At 36.6% G+C, this 13,094-nt stretch overlaps 1 protein-coding gene and 1 long non-coding RNA gene across 3 annotated transcripts; both read right to left on the bottom strand.

Moving 5' to 3' along the window:
- Positions 1-3,580: 3,580 nt before the first annotated feature.
- Positions 3,581-5,042, bottom strand: LOC124857699. Its single transcript, XR_007035656.1, has 3 exons — positions 4,787-5,042; positions 3,770-3,837; positions 3,581-3,673 (listed from the first exon to the last, which is right to left on the bottom strand). It is a non-coding gene; the product is annotated as an uncharacterized LOC124857699 (long non-coding RNA).
- A 1,231-nt stretch (positions 5,043-6,273) lies between these two features.
- On the bottom strand, positions 6,274-9,505 carry LOC124858339 (B-cell receptor CD22-like). 2 transcript variants are annotated; one of them, XM_047350337.1, is made up of 7 exons: positions 9,427-9,505; positions 8,853-9,236; positions 8,363-8,665; positions 8,031-8,288; positions 7,854-7,929; positions 7,280-7,319; positions 6,274-7,179 (listed from the first exon to the last, which is right to left on the bottom strand). In XM_047350337.1, the coding sequence occupies exons 1-7, from the start codon at positions 9,488-9,490 to the stop codon at positions 6,970-6,972; spliced, it is 1,335 nt and encodes a 444-aa protein (XP_047206293.1). In that variant the 5' UTR covers positions 9,491-9,505; the 3' UTR covers positions 6,274-6,969. The 2 variants fall into 2 exon arrangements, with proteins under 2 accessions (XP_047206293.1, XP_047206294.1); XM_047350338.1 differs by having other exon boundaries at positions 7,854-7,926.
- Between the last annotated feature and the right edge of the window lie 3,589 nt (positions 9,506-13,094).

The raw sequence follows: 13,094 nt of genomic DNA, 5'->3' as shown, positions 1-13,094 counted from the left end.
GTTCCGTGGTATTGATACTGCTGCCTCAGCCTTCTGTATGCCCTCACTGCTGCATCAAGAACAAACTGCTGGTCTTGTGAAGTGTGAGCATAGTCAGTAACATCCATGGTTCAAGGACCCCTTTGTAGTGTTTGTGGTTGCTTGCAGTCCTCTGATGTTAAAACGGTTTTCTATTCTGTAACACATGTTGTCCAACAATATTCTTTGTTCTCAGTGTCTAAAAGAGTGAAGGAGGGTTTTTATGTTCAATGTTGCCTTTTTTTTTTTAAGATTATATAAAGTACTGTTAAACTATAGGCAGGACAATACAGCTCTCAGCCCATTTGTACTTGCTCGCTGCCAGACATGAATGAAATGTAAGTTCCAGGTGATGTTTACAATGGGCAGAGGTGAACACCTTAGCAAGCAAATTTTATTTAATATAAAGTTCTATAGCGGCTATGTCCCAAGTGAGCAACTGATAGTGGTACTTGGCTAGAACAATTTAAAAACCTTAATAAAACCTTTTAGAATAGGCTAATATTTTCATATGACAACAAGGCTTTGTAAATATCTATGATCTACCCTCAACATACTCCAATTCAACCCAGCTTTTAATGCAGTAAGCTCGCTGGATAAGTATTAAATGATCTTCAGACCTGGGATGTATAATAGAAATTAGCAGTGAATCAAAACATATTTGTCTTCAAAGGTGAAACAGAGCATATGAATATGATTACTCAAAAATAGTGTTGTCCAACGTAATTATGTACTACATTAAACTGCTTGAGGAATAAAACAACGTAAATCTATCTGGGTGTTGCTCTGGTGAAGTGTGGTGGTAGTGAAGTGGTAAAGGTCCACAAGGAATAATCAAAGTAACTTCACTGATCAGAAACAGTTTGCTTTCAGAAAAGAATGCCGTGTCCTCTCACATTTTCCCTCACAAATCTATCAACTGAATGGCTAATGGCTAAATACTCTTTAAATCACATGCAAATACTTAGAACACGGAGTTGTTCACATCTTGCTGTGGAAAAGTATATTTGAGGCTATATTTTTCACCATCCATAAGGCATCGGTTTTATGAATCATCATCTGTCAATAAGCTAAGAAACAAAATTCAGGCTAATTTAAAATAAAAGATTTGCTACACTAAACATAACATTAAAGAGACCAACTCTGTGATTTCTCTGAACTAAGGAACAGAGAGAACATTTCTTCTTCATTCTATTGGCCGGCCAACACAAAGATGAATATCCAAACATAGCTTTACCACAGCAATCATTGTAAAGCTTCACCAAATACAGAGAAATACAGCATAATACTTATAAATATATGCAATGGACTTCCAGTGTCCAATATAAGATTATAATGAAATCTATAAATAACCAAAGGTGCAAAATAAACCCAAAATAAAATAAACAGAAGCCAACTAGCTGCTCACTGGAATAATTTTACAAACAAGTATTTTTTTTCACAAAATAATACTAAAACTAAGAATAATTCTGGACAGAAATGATTTTCTATAAAGAAAATGACCTAAATTAGAAAGTTACAGACAAAATCTCAGTCAATGTCACTTTTATTCAAACCACCACAAGCCCCCAATATTTCCACAGACATTATGAATTACAGTCATTAATAATTGGTGCATTTTCACTGCATAGCAAAACGTTTTTTTGCATCTTTTAAATATAGTGCAGTACTTCAACATTATCGAGTCATACCTGAAAACCTGCATTTTACTGCCGTTTTTCTACATAACAGAATACTTCCTTCAACTTTTTTAATCCTGATTTATGGGATTTTTTACTTTTTTCTCATAATCACGAAACAATTATAACTTATAATTGTGGAAGGAAAGTGTTTCCAATTTGTAAACCCAAACTGAAAGCTGAACTATGATGTAGGTGTCACAGGATGACTACTATGCGCTGCACTTTTTGCATTGCATGTTTTGTATATTGGTTTTATTGTGTATTTTTATTTTGAAGTGTTTTTTTTATTGTTCAATATGTGCGTTTTTAAATCTTGTTTCTAATCCTGTGAGCTTTTGTGCCTATGGCCGAGGTTTATCCAATGAGCACAGAGGCTGGTGGCAGGAGCCAATCAAGACATAGAGAGGGTTTGAAAAAGAGCTGACAACGCAGCAGCAGCAGCAGAGATAGAGTAAATCTAGAGTATGACGATCATCACAGCAGCTGGCCAGAGTTTGGAGCTCTGCCTCTGGGTCTCTGTATTTTCTAGAGGCTCCGCCAGAAAAAGGGAGCGGACCGAACCATCCTGTCGGGACTCCTCCAGCCAAACCATCTTCTCCCTGGGCTTTCCTTTCATGGACTTCTAAGATTTTAACATTTTAGTGTATCTTTTTATTGTTTGGGCCCGATTATAGTTTTTAGTTTGTCGTATTTGAAAACATTTTATTGGTTTGGTCTTTTAGTTGATTACACTGCTTGCCTTATTTTTTTAATCTTTAAGTATATCACTTTCAAAGAGTGCCTGGTACTCTTTTAACCAAACACTAGGTAGCGCTAGTTGATTTCTAGCTCCACATGGTCCCAGAGGTTTGGGGTAAGAAGGGAGTAGCAAAGCACATGGTCTGGTTCATTTAAACCAGTGGTGACAAAACGTTTTGCCATGAGACCAAGTGGAAAGTACTGGCCATGTTTATGGTGAAATTCTTGTTTTTGTACCTGCTAAACAAACTAAATGCATCTTTTGTTTAGCTTGACTTTGGTAGTCTTACACATTTTCTTATCAAAAAACTCTTTGGGTCGAATGGTTTGTGGTCTCTTGGTCTAAAAATATTTGATCTATTCTGTGCAACAACAGGATACAGGTCGCTTGTTTTGCTCTTTCAAATTGCTTGCTGCGTTTAGTCAAGTTCAGTGAATAACTGTTCTCGCTAGATTTTTGTGTTCCTTTTTACTATGAAATAATTTTAAAACATGGCTAACAGAAGAAATCCATTTGATATTTAATCTAATAGTTTCCATTTTAAGAAGATTCTAACTCAGTTCAAACCTTGTCCTAAAACTTGTAAGTGGCCATTCGCATCAACAGTCTCTGCTGGCAGGTAAAATTTCTAGTACTGGTGAACTGCAGTTGAAGGCTGAACAAAATCATTCCACAAATGGCACACAGGCCTCAATTTGGACACCGTTGCTGTAAATACTCTGAAGGTACTCAGTAATTGGAAGGAAAGATCTGTTTAAAATTGTTTCTATGCCCAGTGTCTTATAGATTAAACCTTTAGCGAACGTTACATGCCTCTGTGATCCAGCAAACCATTACATTTAACTAGAACTAACATGTGCAGTCAGAAACCAGGAAGACAAAAGAAGACACCCTCCAACTGACAGTAAACATCGTCCTCGTCTCCTTGTGGCTCATGATGCGGGAAGCCCCACCACTCTGTTGACATCATCTGCATCTTCTGAGTTTGGTAGACATGAAACAACAAAGTGTTGCTGCTCTGCAGTTCAAACTGTTTCAGAGGAAATGTTGAACCTTCTTCAGTCAGACGATCACTTCTGGTTCAGTCTGACTAGATTTACAACAAATTCATCAATAGTAGATGAGAGAAATACTCACTGTCTGCATCTACTTTCAAATAATATGTTGAAATGATTTGAATGTTGGGGAGATCATCTAGGTTACCTTCTTTTGTTTGTTGGAGAATCTAAACCAGCTGAAAGATAAAATTGAGACTGCTTAATATATCAAACGTGAAACCCCAGCGTGTAACAGAAACCAAAGTATCACCTCATAGAAAAGTGAGTCTCACCACTGTACTGCAAAGCACTATAATTCCCAGGATCTTTGCTGTAACATAGAGTCCAAACACTTGATGCCCTGCAACAGAACAGCATGATCAGTTTCTCCTGAAGGGAAAATGTTTTAGCTCTAAATCATCATCTATATATTATATATCTACCTCATGTTTGCAGATAAGTCACATCTGAGTTGATGTCTTGAAGGCATTTTTATTTTATGAATCATGATCTGAACCCATAAAGAAATTCTAATAAAGACAATGAAGCACAAAATACAACAGACTCTGAGAGAGTAACATTATATTAATTATAGAATATCTTTAACATGGAAAGTCCCTGTATTGCTGTATCCATTGTTGTGTCTACACTTCTTTACAAAACAACCTTACATGGTCCCAAAAATAATACATAATGAGCCTTCTAAAAGTGCTTACACCATTTGAACCTTTCACATTTTTGTACTTTTTTTTTTTTACAAATAAAAAAGGGAGATATGCATATGCATTCAACCTCATTTACTCTGATATCCATAATAAAATGTTGTGTAACAAATTGCCTTTAGTGACTACACTCCACTGGTGTGTAACTTCATCTCAGTATGAATGACTCTGTCCTGCGAAGGCCTCAGAGGTTTGTGACATTAGCGAAACTTTGAACATTTCACAGAGCAAATCTAGTTTAGAAGTGGCAGCAAAATTTGATAAGTGAATCATACAGAGGCTCTCCATGCAATCTGACAGAGCCTGATGTATTTTGCAAAGGGGAATGGGTAAAATTTCAGTCTCTAGATGAGAATAGGGTGAAAGACTTGCAGGTGTAATTGAAGCAAAACATTGTACTAAGTATTGACTTGAGCAGCTCCAATCTTATCCAATACTTTGCGCTGATAAATAATACAAAATCCTCATGAAATATATTGAATTTTGTAGTTATAACACCAACGTTCAGTGGGAATAAATACATTGCAAAGGACTGTACCTTTAACAGTTTTAAAAAAGAGGAACAACTAAAACAACAAGCAGCGTTACCTTCAATACTGAGAAGGATCTCTGATGATCTCTGATGACCCAGATCATTTGTAGCCACACAGTAAAACTCTCCTCCCTCAGTAACACTGAAGCTGTAAACCTGCCCCACAGATACATTAATGGCTCCATGTTTGCTGTTCCTGAACCAGGTGAAGCTGGCAGGAGGCTTGGCTCTGCTGGAGCAGTTCAGCTCCACCCAGCTACCTGCTGACACCAAACCTGATGGACTGATGGATGCTGAGGTGTTTCTAGGAGCATCTGAGGAAAATGGGACACTTTAACTTTATTGATCAGAAACATTAAGGTTGTCAAATTTAATGCAGCCTGTTTTCATTCGCTGCCTTGATTTTAGCGCCTCCATTTTTACCACTTTAACCATTTTTACCAGTTTTATCGTTCATCGCGTTTACTGTGTAATTTTTGTTACTTCCGGTAGATCGGAATACGGCAACAGCCCCGGCGCATCAGCGGAGTACTTGTAGTCCATAGCCATTCGCAAGCATTTTCAATAGTACGGCAGTGATTTCGTTGGCCACAAGGGGGAGCTACGGGGAGTCATAAGCGAAGAGCCCCCAGGTTGAGTCTCCAGACTCTGGCCATCAGTCTCTCTTTAACACGATGAGACGGGAATCAGGCGCCTGCCGAAGCGAGCTGGCGCCGAGAAACACCGAACATCTTTTTTTAAATTAAGTAGAATCTTAATAAACTGAGTAGATATTTGAGTTCATAAACCTACATTCTCCCCTAACAACATCTTAGACGTTTATTTGGGGTCACAGAAAGCGTATTATTTACATTTTTCTTCACAATTTCTGCCACCATCGTTAGCAATTGCTGCCCGAGCTCGACCAATCGACCCACAATGAATCATGGGGAATTTAGGGTCACGGACTACAAAACTCCGCTGTCGCGCGGGGGCTGCTGCACTCAATGTTGCCATGTTCAGTATTTCGCACCTTCATTTTATTTCAAGTTAATTTTTGTTACTTTGACCCCTCATATGGAAATGCATAGGTCGTCTTAAACCATCATGATTTCTAGAGATTATTGGTTATAATACAGTAATGTCACAAAATAACTAACGTAACTATGTAGATGCAGCCAACAATTACTTCATTGTCGTGTTAGTTAAAAGTTATCTAAACATTTCATCTAAAATATTTGATGGAACAAATGTCTTTTTGTAAACCCGCCGAAATTACATGCCAACGCAATCACAAAAGCTATATAGATGGAAAACTGTATGCCGAAGTGCATAACATCACCTTTTACACTTTGACATAAATGGATATGTAATATAGTATTTTCACTTTTATCCTTATAACAGATGTACACCGTTTTTAAACATTTGTCAAGGCCTTTAGTTTTATAAACATACAAACATACCATCTAAAAGCATTTTACTTTCCTCTATCTTGTTACTTAGATAAAAAGTCACCCACGGTACTAAAAAAACAAACAAACATTAATATAAAACATTCAATAGATAAATCCAAGTTTTTTATTATTATTTCCCGTTTAAAACAAGAACACAATATATCTCTATATAAGCTGCGAATTTATAATTATCAAGAAAAAACAGTTTCCTGTGTGAGGAAGCAGAAACATCCCTGAGCTCTGGTTACAAATATTACGTCATGTAATACTGATGTGAAAAACACAGAACATCAGATGTTTATCATGTCTGAACAAAACACTGAAATGCTCCAAAACCTAAAGACAAAAATGAAACAAGGAGTCTGATATATTTAAAATGAAAGTTTGCCAAAAAGACCTAAAATGAAATATAAGAAAAACTCTTGGAAATAACAATACAAATATATGTATTACAACTAATAAGTTGTGGATTCAAATTCTAAAGATTTTTTAGAAAAGAAATGAAGGATGCAAAGCTTCGCTACTTGATTTGGGTCTAAGCAAAGCTAAATGTCCTTGTCATCAAACTAAGAAGAAGCAGGACTAAATCATCCATTGTAATCAATAATATGAATCCGCTCCACATCTTTCCTGAGTTTATATAACAGCAGTTTAAGGTCCAAACAGAGATGATAAAATGATGATGGTTGTGATAAAATCATGAGTCCTGCGGGCTAAGAACTTCCTTTTTTTGAATCAACAACAGATTCAGCCTGAGCCAAAATCTCCTGTAACTAAAAAGAAAAATTCTGATGACAGAACAGAAATTATGTTTTCTTCACTTGAGCGTAGAGATCCTCTGGAGGGGCAGCAGACACCTTAATCTGAGAGTACACCATCTCCTGCTGTCCACTGTGCTGTGCTGGGAGGGTGAAAGCTTCTGGTCTCCTCTGAAGGAAGTTCACGTCTCCATAATGAAGTTCTTGCTCTTTTTCATTGGCTGGTATTTGAACAGAAATATTCTCACTTGTTTGAGTCTGTGGAAAAAAAATCTAATTTTATTGTTCATGTTGATGGTGTCACTGATTTACAATTAAACTATGCAGTGCTACACACAGAGGTTGAAGATGTCCCCACCTGAGTCTGTTGAGGAGTTGGATGTTTGGACTTAAAGATCCTGGAAGACATTAGAGAGCTGTCAGAATAACTTCTCTCAGTTTCAGGTGACACAGAGACTCAGACAACTGAGGATGAAACCAAAGATCCTTTCACATCATTGTTCCGCAATAAATACTTAAGGACCAACCACTCATTATGGATCCCTTTGTCTTTACATATCAAGGCAATCTGCTAATGTCACGTACCAAGTGAGCTTTTAGCTAATGTAACTGATTGTGGAATCAAAGGGGTGTGTCTTCCATGTAGCATACTATATATTTGGTACTTTGTCTTTTCTTAAAGGTGAACAGCAAGGGTATCAAAACTCCACAGATGTATGGGGAGGACATGGAAACTCCACACAGAAAGACCCATGACAGTTGTTTCAACCCAGGACCTTTTTACTCAGAGGCAATAATACCAATGGCTGGCCTAACATTCAGCCCACTGAAATAACAAATACTCATAATTTCTCAGTTTCAGATGTGATTCATTTAGAATGTTGCTGTCTCTTAACTACATTAAGTTTAGATGTATTATCTTCAATACTCACCAAACACAAACAACAGTCAGGCAGATGAGCCCGATTTTTCCCCCTAAAATAGCCTGCCAGTATACAGGGCTGTCTGCTGGAACACAGTGAAACAAAATGTATATATTCAACACTGACAAAGGTAATGAATTTCAACATTAAATAACGAAACAGACTACAAAAAGTTTAAATATTTACCTTCAATACTGAGAAGGATCTCTGATGACGTCTCATTACCCAGATCATTTGTAGCCACACAATAAAACTCTCCTCCCTCAGTAACACTGAAGCTGTAAACCTGCCCCACAGATACATTAATGGCTCCATGTTTGCTGTTCATGAACCAGGTGAAGCTGGCAGGAGGCTTGGCTCTGCTGGAGCAGTTCAGCTCCACCCAGCTACCTGCTGACACCAAACCTGATGGACTGATGGATGCTGAGGTGTTTCTAGGAGCATCTGAGGAAAATGGGACACATTAAGTTTATTGATCAGAAACAGCTGAACCATGACGTGCTGACAGGATCACTTACATGAAACACTGAGAGTCACTGCTGTCTCTGCTGTCTTGTTTCCTCCATTCACAGGATATCTGGCAGAACATCTGATGTTGTATCCATCATGTGTGTCTGACAGAGTGATGTTCTCCTGGATTTTAGTTGTAAAGGTTCCATCTGTGTTTTTCTCTGTTTGTCTGTGAGAGTCTTGTTGGAGATTCCAGGTGAGTTCAGGAGGTGAGTGTGGACAGGGAGTCAAAGCTGAGCAGGTTATAGTGACAGACTGATGCTCCTTCAGATCACCACCAGAGATCTTAATGCTGGGACTCCAAGGAGAATCTGGGGATTCACATCAGAGACAGTTTACAAAGTGACCCAGTGAGTTACAGTTACAGTAAGACAGTCAACATAAAATATAAAAAACATCTTATTCAACAATGGACTGATATTACAGAAGTCTTTAAACAAGACAAAACAAAACAAAAAATGGATTTAATGGTATCATAAATTAAATAAATTATTTTACCTTTCACATTTATCTGAATTGGATTCCTACAAGCTGTTGCTCTGAAAGGTTCGTTCTCAATTCTGAAGAAGTATCTGTCCGTGTAACTTGTGTTTAAATCAGGAAACAGAGTGGTGCAGTTTTTCTCTCTAAGTTTTCCAGTAATATTCAGTGAATAGGTGTTAACTGACCTACTGCTGTTGAAAATGACAAGGCTTGGATTGGATTTAAAATCTAAATTATGTTTCATCCAAACTCCACTGATTCTTCTGCTGCTGTCAAATGTTTCATTTGTATTAAAGCTACATGAGATTTGCAAACAAGTTCCACTCAGTGCTTCAATCTCCCGTGGTGCAGTAATTAAGAGGGCTGGTGTTGTACCATTACAGGAACCAGTCGAAACACCTGTAAAAGACAGACTAATGGTGAACATAATGTGGAGCAAAATCTGCCTGCAGAGAAAATTTATGATCCATAAGCTGGAGTTCAGCTGCAGCAGGTTACATGTGGAGCCTTTAAACAATATCAGGATCAAATATTTCAGAAACTATTTATGTGATGTCTCCAAATGAAAGGAGGTGAACAAACAGCTCACCTGGAAGAAAGAAGACAATCAGTAACATGTTGACTGTCAACACGTTCTCAGACAGAGCTGCCATCAGGCTCTTCCTTTTAGTTTTCACTGGGTTTAAAGATTCCTCTTAATAAAACAGCAATGTTTTCAAAAAAATAAAAAATAAAAAAAGAAGTTAGAATAAAAAAAAAAATAAGACCAATGTCTGAAAATATCTACAAAAATAAATACTTAAAAAAGTTTTTCTTTTTAAAACACCTGAATAGATAAACCTCCAAACAATAAAATCTCTAATTCATAATGTGTTTGTCATAATGGTAAAACACATAAATATGAAAGATTAACTTACCAATTAATGTCCAGCAAAAAGAGAAAGAGTTTAGTTTTAAAACCAATTAATTTTAGTTAGTCGGCAGTAGATCAGACCACCTCCTGCTCTGTTTCCCAGAAAATATTTGGGGATGGCAACAAGACTTGTACCAACTTCTCTTAGACCACAGGAAAGAGGAAGTCACTTTTTACTCATCGTTCATTTCAACATCATGGTGTCATCATATAAAGGTTAATTCTAAATAAATAACTCACGAAAATCTATTTTAAGATGAACGACAGATGGAATCTTCTGAATGCAGCTCTAAAACACTGAAGCTGGTTCTGTACGTTTTTCTAGTCGTCTGTTAAAAATTCAGATCTTTAATTTGACAAAAACAGGCAGCAGCCATCAGTATGAGTAACCAGCATAACCAACTAATCACTATCCTATTTTTACTACAAGTTTTTCTCAGTATTTTCTGACACCTCCGTCTACATCTACACTTCCATAAAACAAACTAACTTTGGCTCAGAGTTGGGATGTTATAAATAACTATCATTATGTTATTGTATGCAGACTACTTTGTTTTGTATTGTTATAAAACAGTTGTATTAGTAGTTGAGTTTTCTATGACTTCATTTCCACATTTCTGTCATCTGAGCTCTTTTATTTTTAATATAACTTGTCATTTGAGTAAATTTAGACTGTATAACAGGAACACTTGTTCTAGTTTCAAAACACAACAAAGTTGGCGCTTCATGGAGCTCTCTAGTCAGGTGTAGTGGCAGAACAAGCTGCAGAATGGGACAAGAAACAGAAAAATCTGATCAACACGATGAAAATCCCATCCAATTTAGAAGCAACATTCTGAAACATTGGTAAAAATAACTGTAAACTAATATACTAATAACATAAAAGTTTTCACAGTTGATTTAAACTAAAAGCCAATTTTTCTTTCTTCCTTTTTCCTGTGAAGGAAGTGAACTTTCACAAATACTTGCCTTCAGTGTGACTGGTGATTAGATCTCAAAAACTATTTTTATAACAGAATAAATGTGTAGACAGCTACTAAACAGTTTAAACAAAAACATTAATTCTATCAAATATCTGAAAGATAATATTTGGAAAAGAAAACCATAATTAGTTTTTTGCACAACACATTGATTATTGTTATTTTTAACTCTTAGCCAGCAAACACTACTTAGTCATTTACATAAAAAAAAAACACAACACATGAGCAATTTTATCAATAAATTTCTATGTTGTTATACAATTCAACCTGGAAAGACTCACATAATGGAGAAACAACAGGAAGACGGTTAAAGAGTTTATTAATGAAAGATTATTTCGTTGGCGCTTAGACCCCTGAGGGAGACGTGAACGCTGAGGATGAAAATGAGTTTGAATAAACATCTTATGATTATGATTAGGTACGTCTTCCCCCTGGGATCCGATCTTGGAAGGAGTTGGGAGCCCATGGTGAAGAAGGGGTGGAGGTGAAGCTCAGCAGAAAGCGGCGTCTTCCATGCAGAGGATCTTTAAAAGTGATGCCCTGGGAGATGATTGGCTGAGGAGGAGTGCGGACCTGCCATTGATTGGAGCAGCCAGTGAGGAGTGATTGGATGAGACGGGGTGGTGAGTCTTCCATGTTGAATTTTTGTTTCAACTCCATGTGTCATTTATTTTACATTTTACAGTTTATTACAAGCAGAGAGCCTGAATGTGTGGTACTTAAATAATTTAACTTATTGCAGTTTAGGTGGTTTGTAAAACAGCTCTTTAGCTTCTGAATTTGAGGTAACAAATTGTATGCCAACTTCAACTAGTTAGGACAGCAGCAGCAGTTTGCTGGTCTTCTTTAGCTATACTGAGCCATTTTCTCTTTAATTTTGTAACATTGTGCTTTAAAGTATGCGGCTCTAAATTAAACCAGGGAGCCAACCTCATCTGAATAATTACATTCATTTTCCAGGGGGCTATGTTGCCTATAGTACTGCGTAATGAGTAAGTAATACCATGAACAAGAAAATCAATTTGTGAAAGGAAAAACATGAAATTACTGCCCTCCACTGTGTTGGTCAGTGATAATGACAAAATAAAAAATGAAACAGATTCTTTAAAGTGTGTTACAGCGTTGTGAAGAAATGTCTCTCCCGTGTGGAGTCCACAGTTAAATTAAACTCAAAAGTTATTAAAAAATGGCCAGAGAGGACAGGGTTATGAGGAATTATTTTTATTTCTTTACACTCAAGGCGATGTGTGAGCAAAAGGTCCAGCGTATAAACTCAAAACTGGGAAGCAGATTGAGGTTGTGGATTATTCTATCGACTATTTTTCTGCTGTGTAAGGTACGTGTCAAAATGTAAGAGTGAAAATGTTGAAGGCATATCTATATGGATGGAGGAGCCACATGACGAAAGTAAAGCCGCAACAACATTCGAGTTTTCACGAGTAGAAATTCCTTTATGTCATCATTGAGCTAAATCACAACAACAAAAAAAATGCTTAAATCACATTCACTCCTTGTTTATACTAATGTTGCCAGTTTCAGTTTACAGACTATACCCTGGCCAAGCTCTTATTGGTGCAGCACTTCAGCACAGGATGCTGATGAGTTGTTCAGCTCGATTGAGTCTGATGCAGCCCATGATAGTGTGTGAATTTAACAAATTTTAAATACTCTACATAGTCTATATGTAAATGTTTTGGCCAAATGACACTAATACTGTTAATGATGTCTATTACAATGATCAATATTCATGAAGATATAGTCTAATGTGTTCTGCTTACCTATTTTCATACTTTTCATACGATTTTCTTTTTATCACTTTCATTTCAGCTGTATTAATTTTTATTTTACACACTGGTGTCTATTATAACTCTTTCTGTCTTGAGCTGATTTGTTGTATTCAACAAGACACTGTAGTAAAAGCTTTAAAAACCTTTCCTGGGTAAATAAAAATGTAGTAATATTGAAAAATACTATGGAGCAATTCGTATTTAACTGTTCAACTCATACTAAAAAGAGCACCGTAAGCAGAGACACGGATTAAAATGAGAGCATTTTACCAAAGCTTTTTTAAGTGAATGTGATTGTTTTAATATTTTGCTGTTCACCTAAATATATTTGCATTGAAGTATGTTTGAAAAATCTCAGTCTCTCTGGAGTATTGAATGTCTTAAGACAGTTTGAAATCTAATTATCATCTCTAATGGAGATTGATGGAAAAGTAGCCTACTTTTGGCTAAATGCTTTGTTAAATCTGGCTTTCTATTTACCATAAAATAGCAACTTTCAGTATAATACCACATGATTCACAAATCACTTTCTTGTAATATTAACTTTGAGTCTTTTACATGTGTCACCCCATTCCCA

This window comes from Girardinichthys multiradiatus, chromosome 21 (assembly GCF_021462225.1).
Source record: "Girardinichthys multiradiatus isolate DD_20200921_A chromosome 21, DD_fGirMul_XY1, whole genome shotgun sequence".
In the NCBI taxonomy this organism is placed as follows: Eukaryota; Metazoa; Chordata; class Actinopteri; order Cyprinodontiformes; family Goodeidae; genus Girardinichthys; species Girardinichthys multiradiatus.
This window is presented reverse-complemented; position numbering and strand designations above follow the sequence as displayed.

Bases quoted from the DNA above. Each gene is read 5' to 3' on its own strand.
- LOC124858339 (XM_047350337.1), bottom strand. From the start codon at position 9,490: ATGGCAGCTCTGTCTGAGAACGTGTTGACAGTCAACATGTTACTGATT. The intron at 8,289-8,362 runs GTAAGTGATCCT...CATTTTCCTCAG, and splicing joins AGTGACTCTCAGTGTTTCAT to ATGCTCCTAGAAACACCTCA. The intron at 7,930-8,030 runs GTAAATATTTAA...ACTGTGTTCCAG, and splicing joins GATCCTTCTCAGTATTGAAG to CAGACAGCCCTGTATACTGG.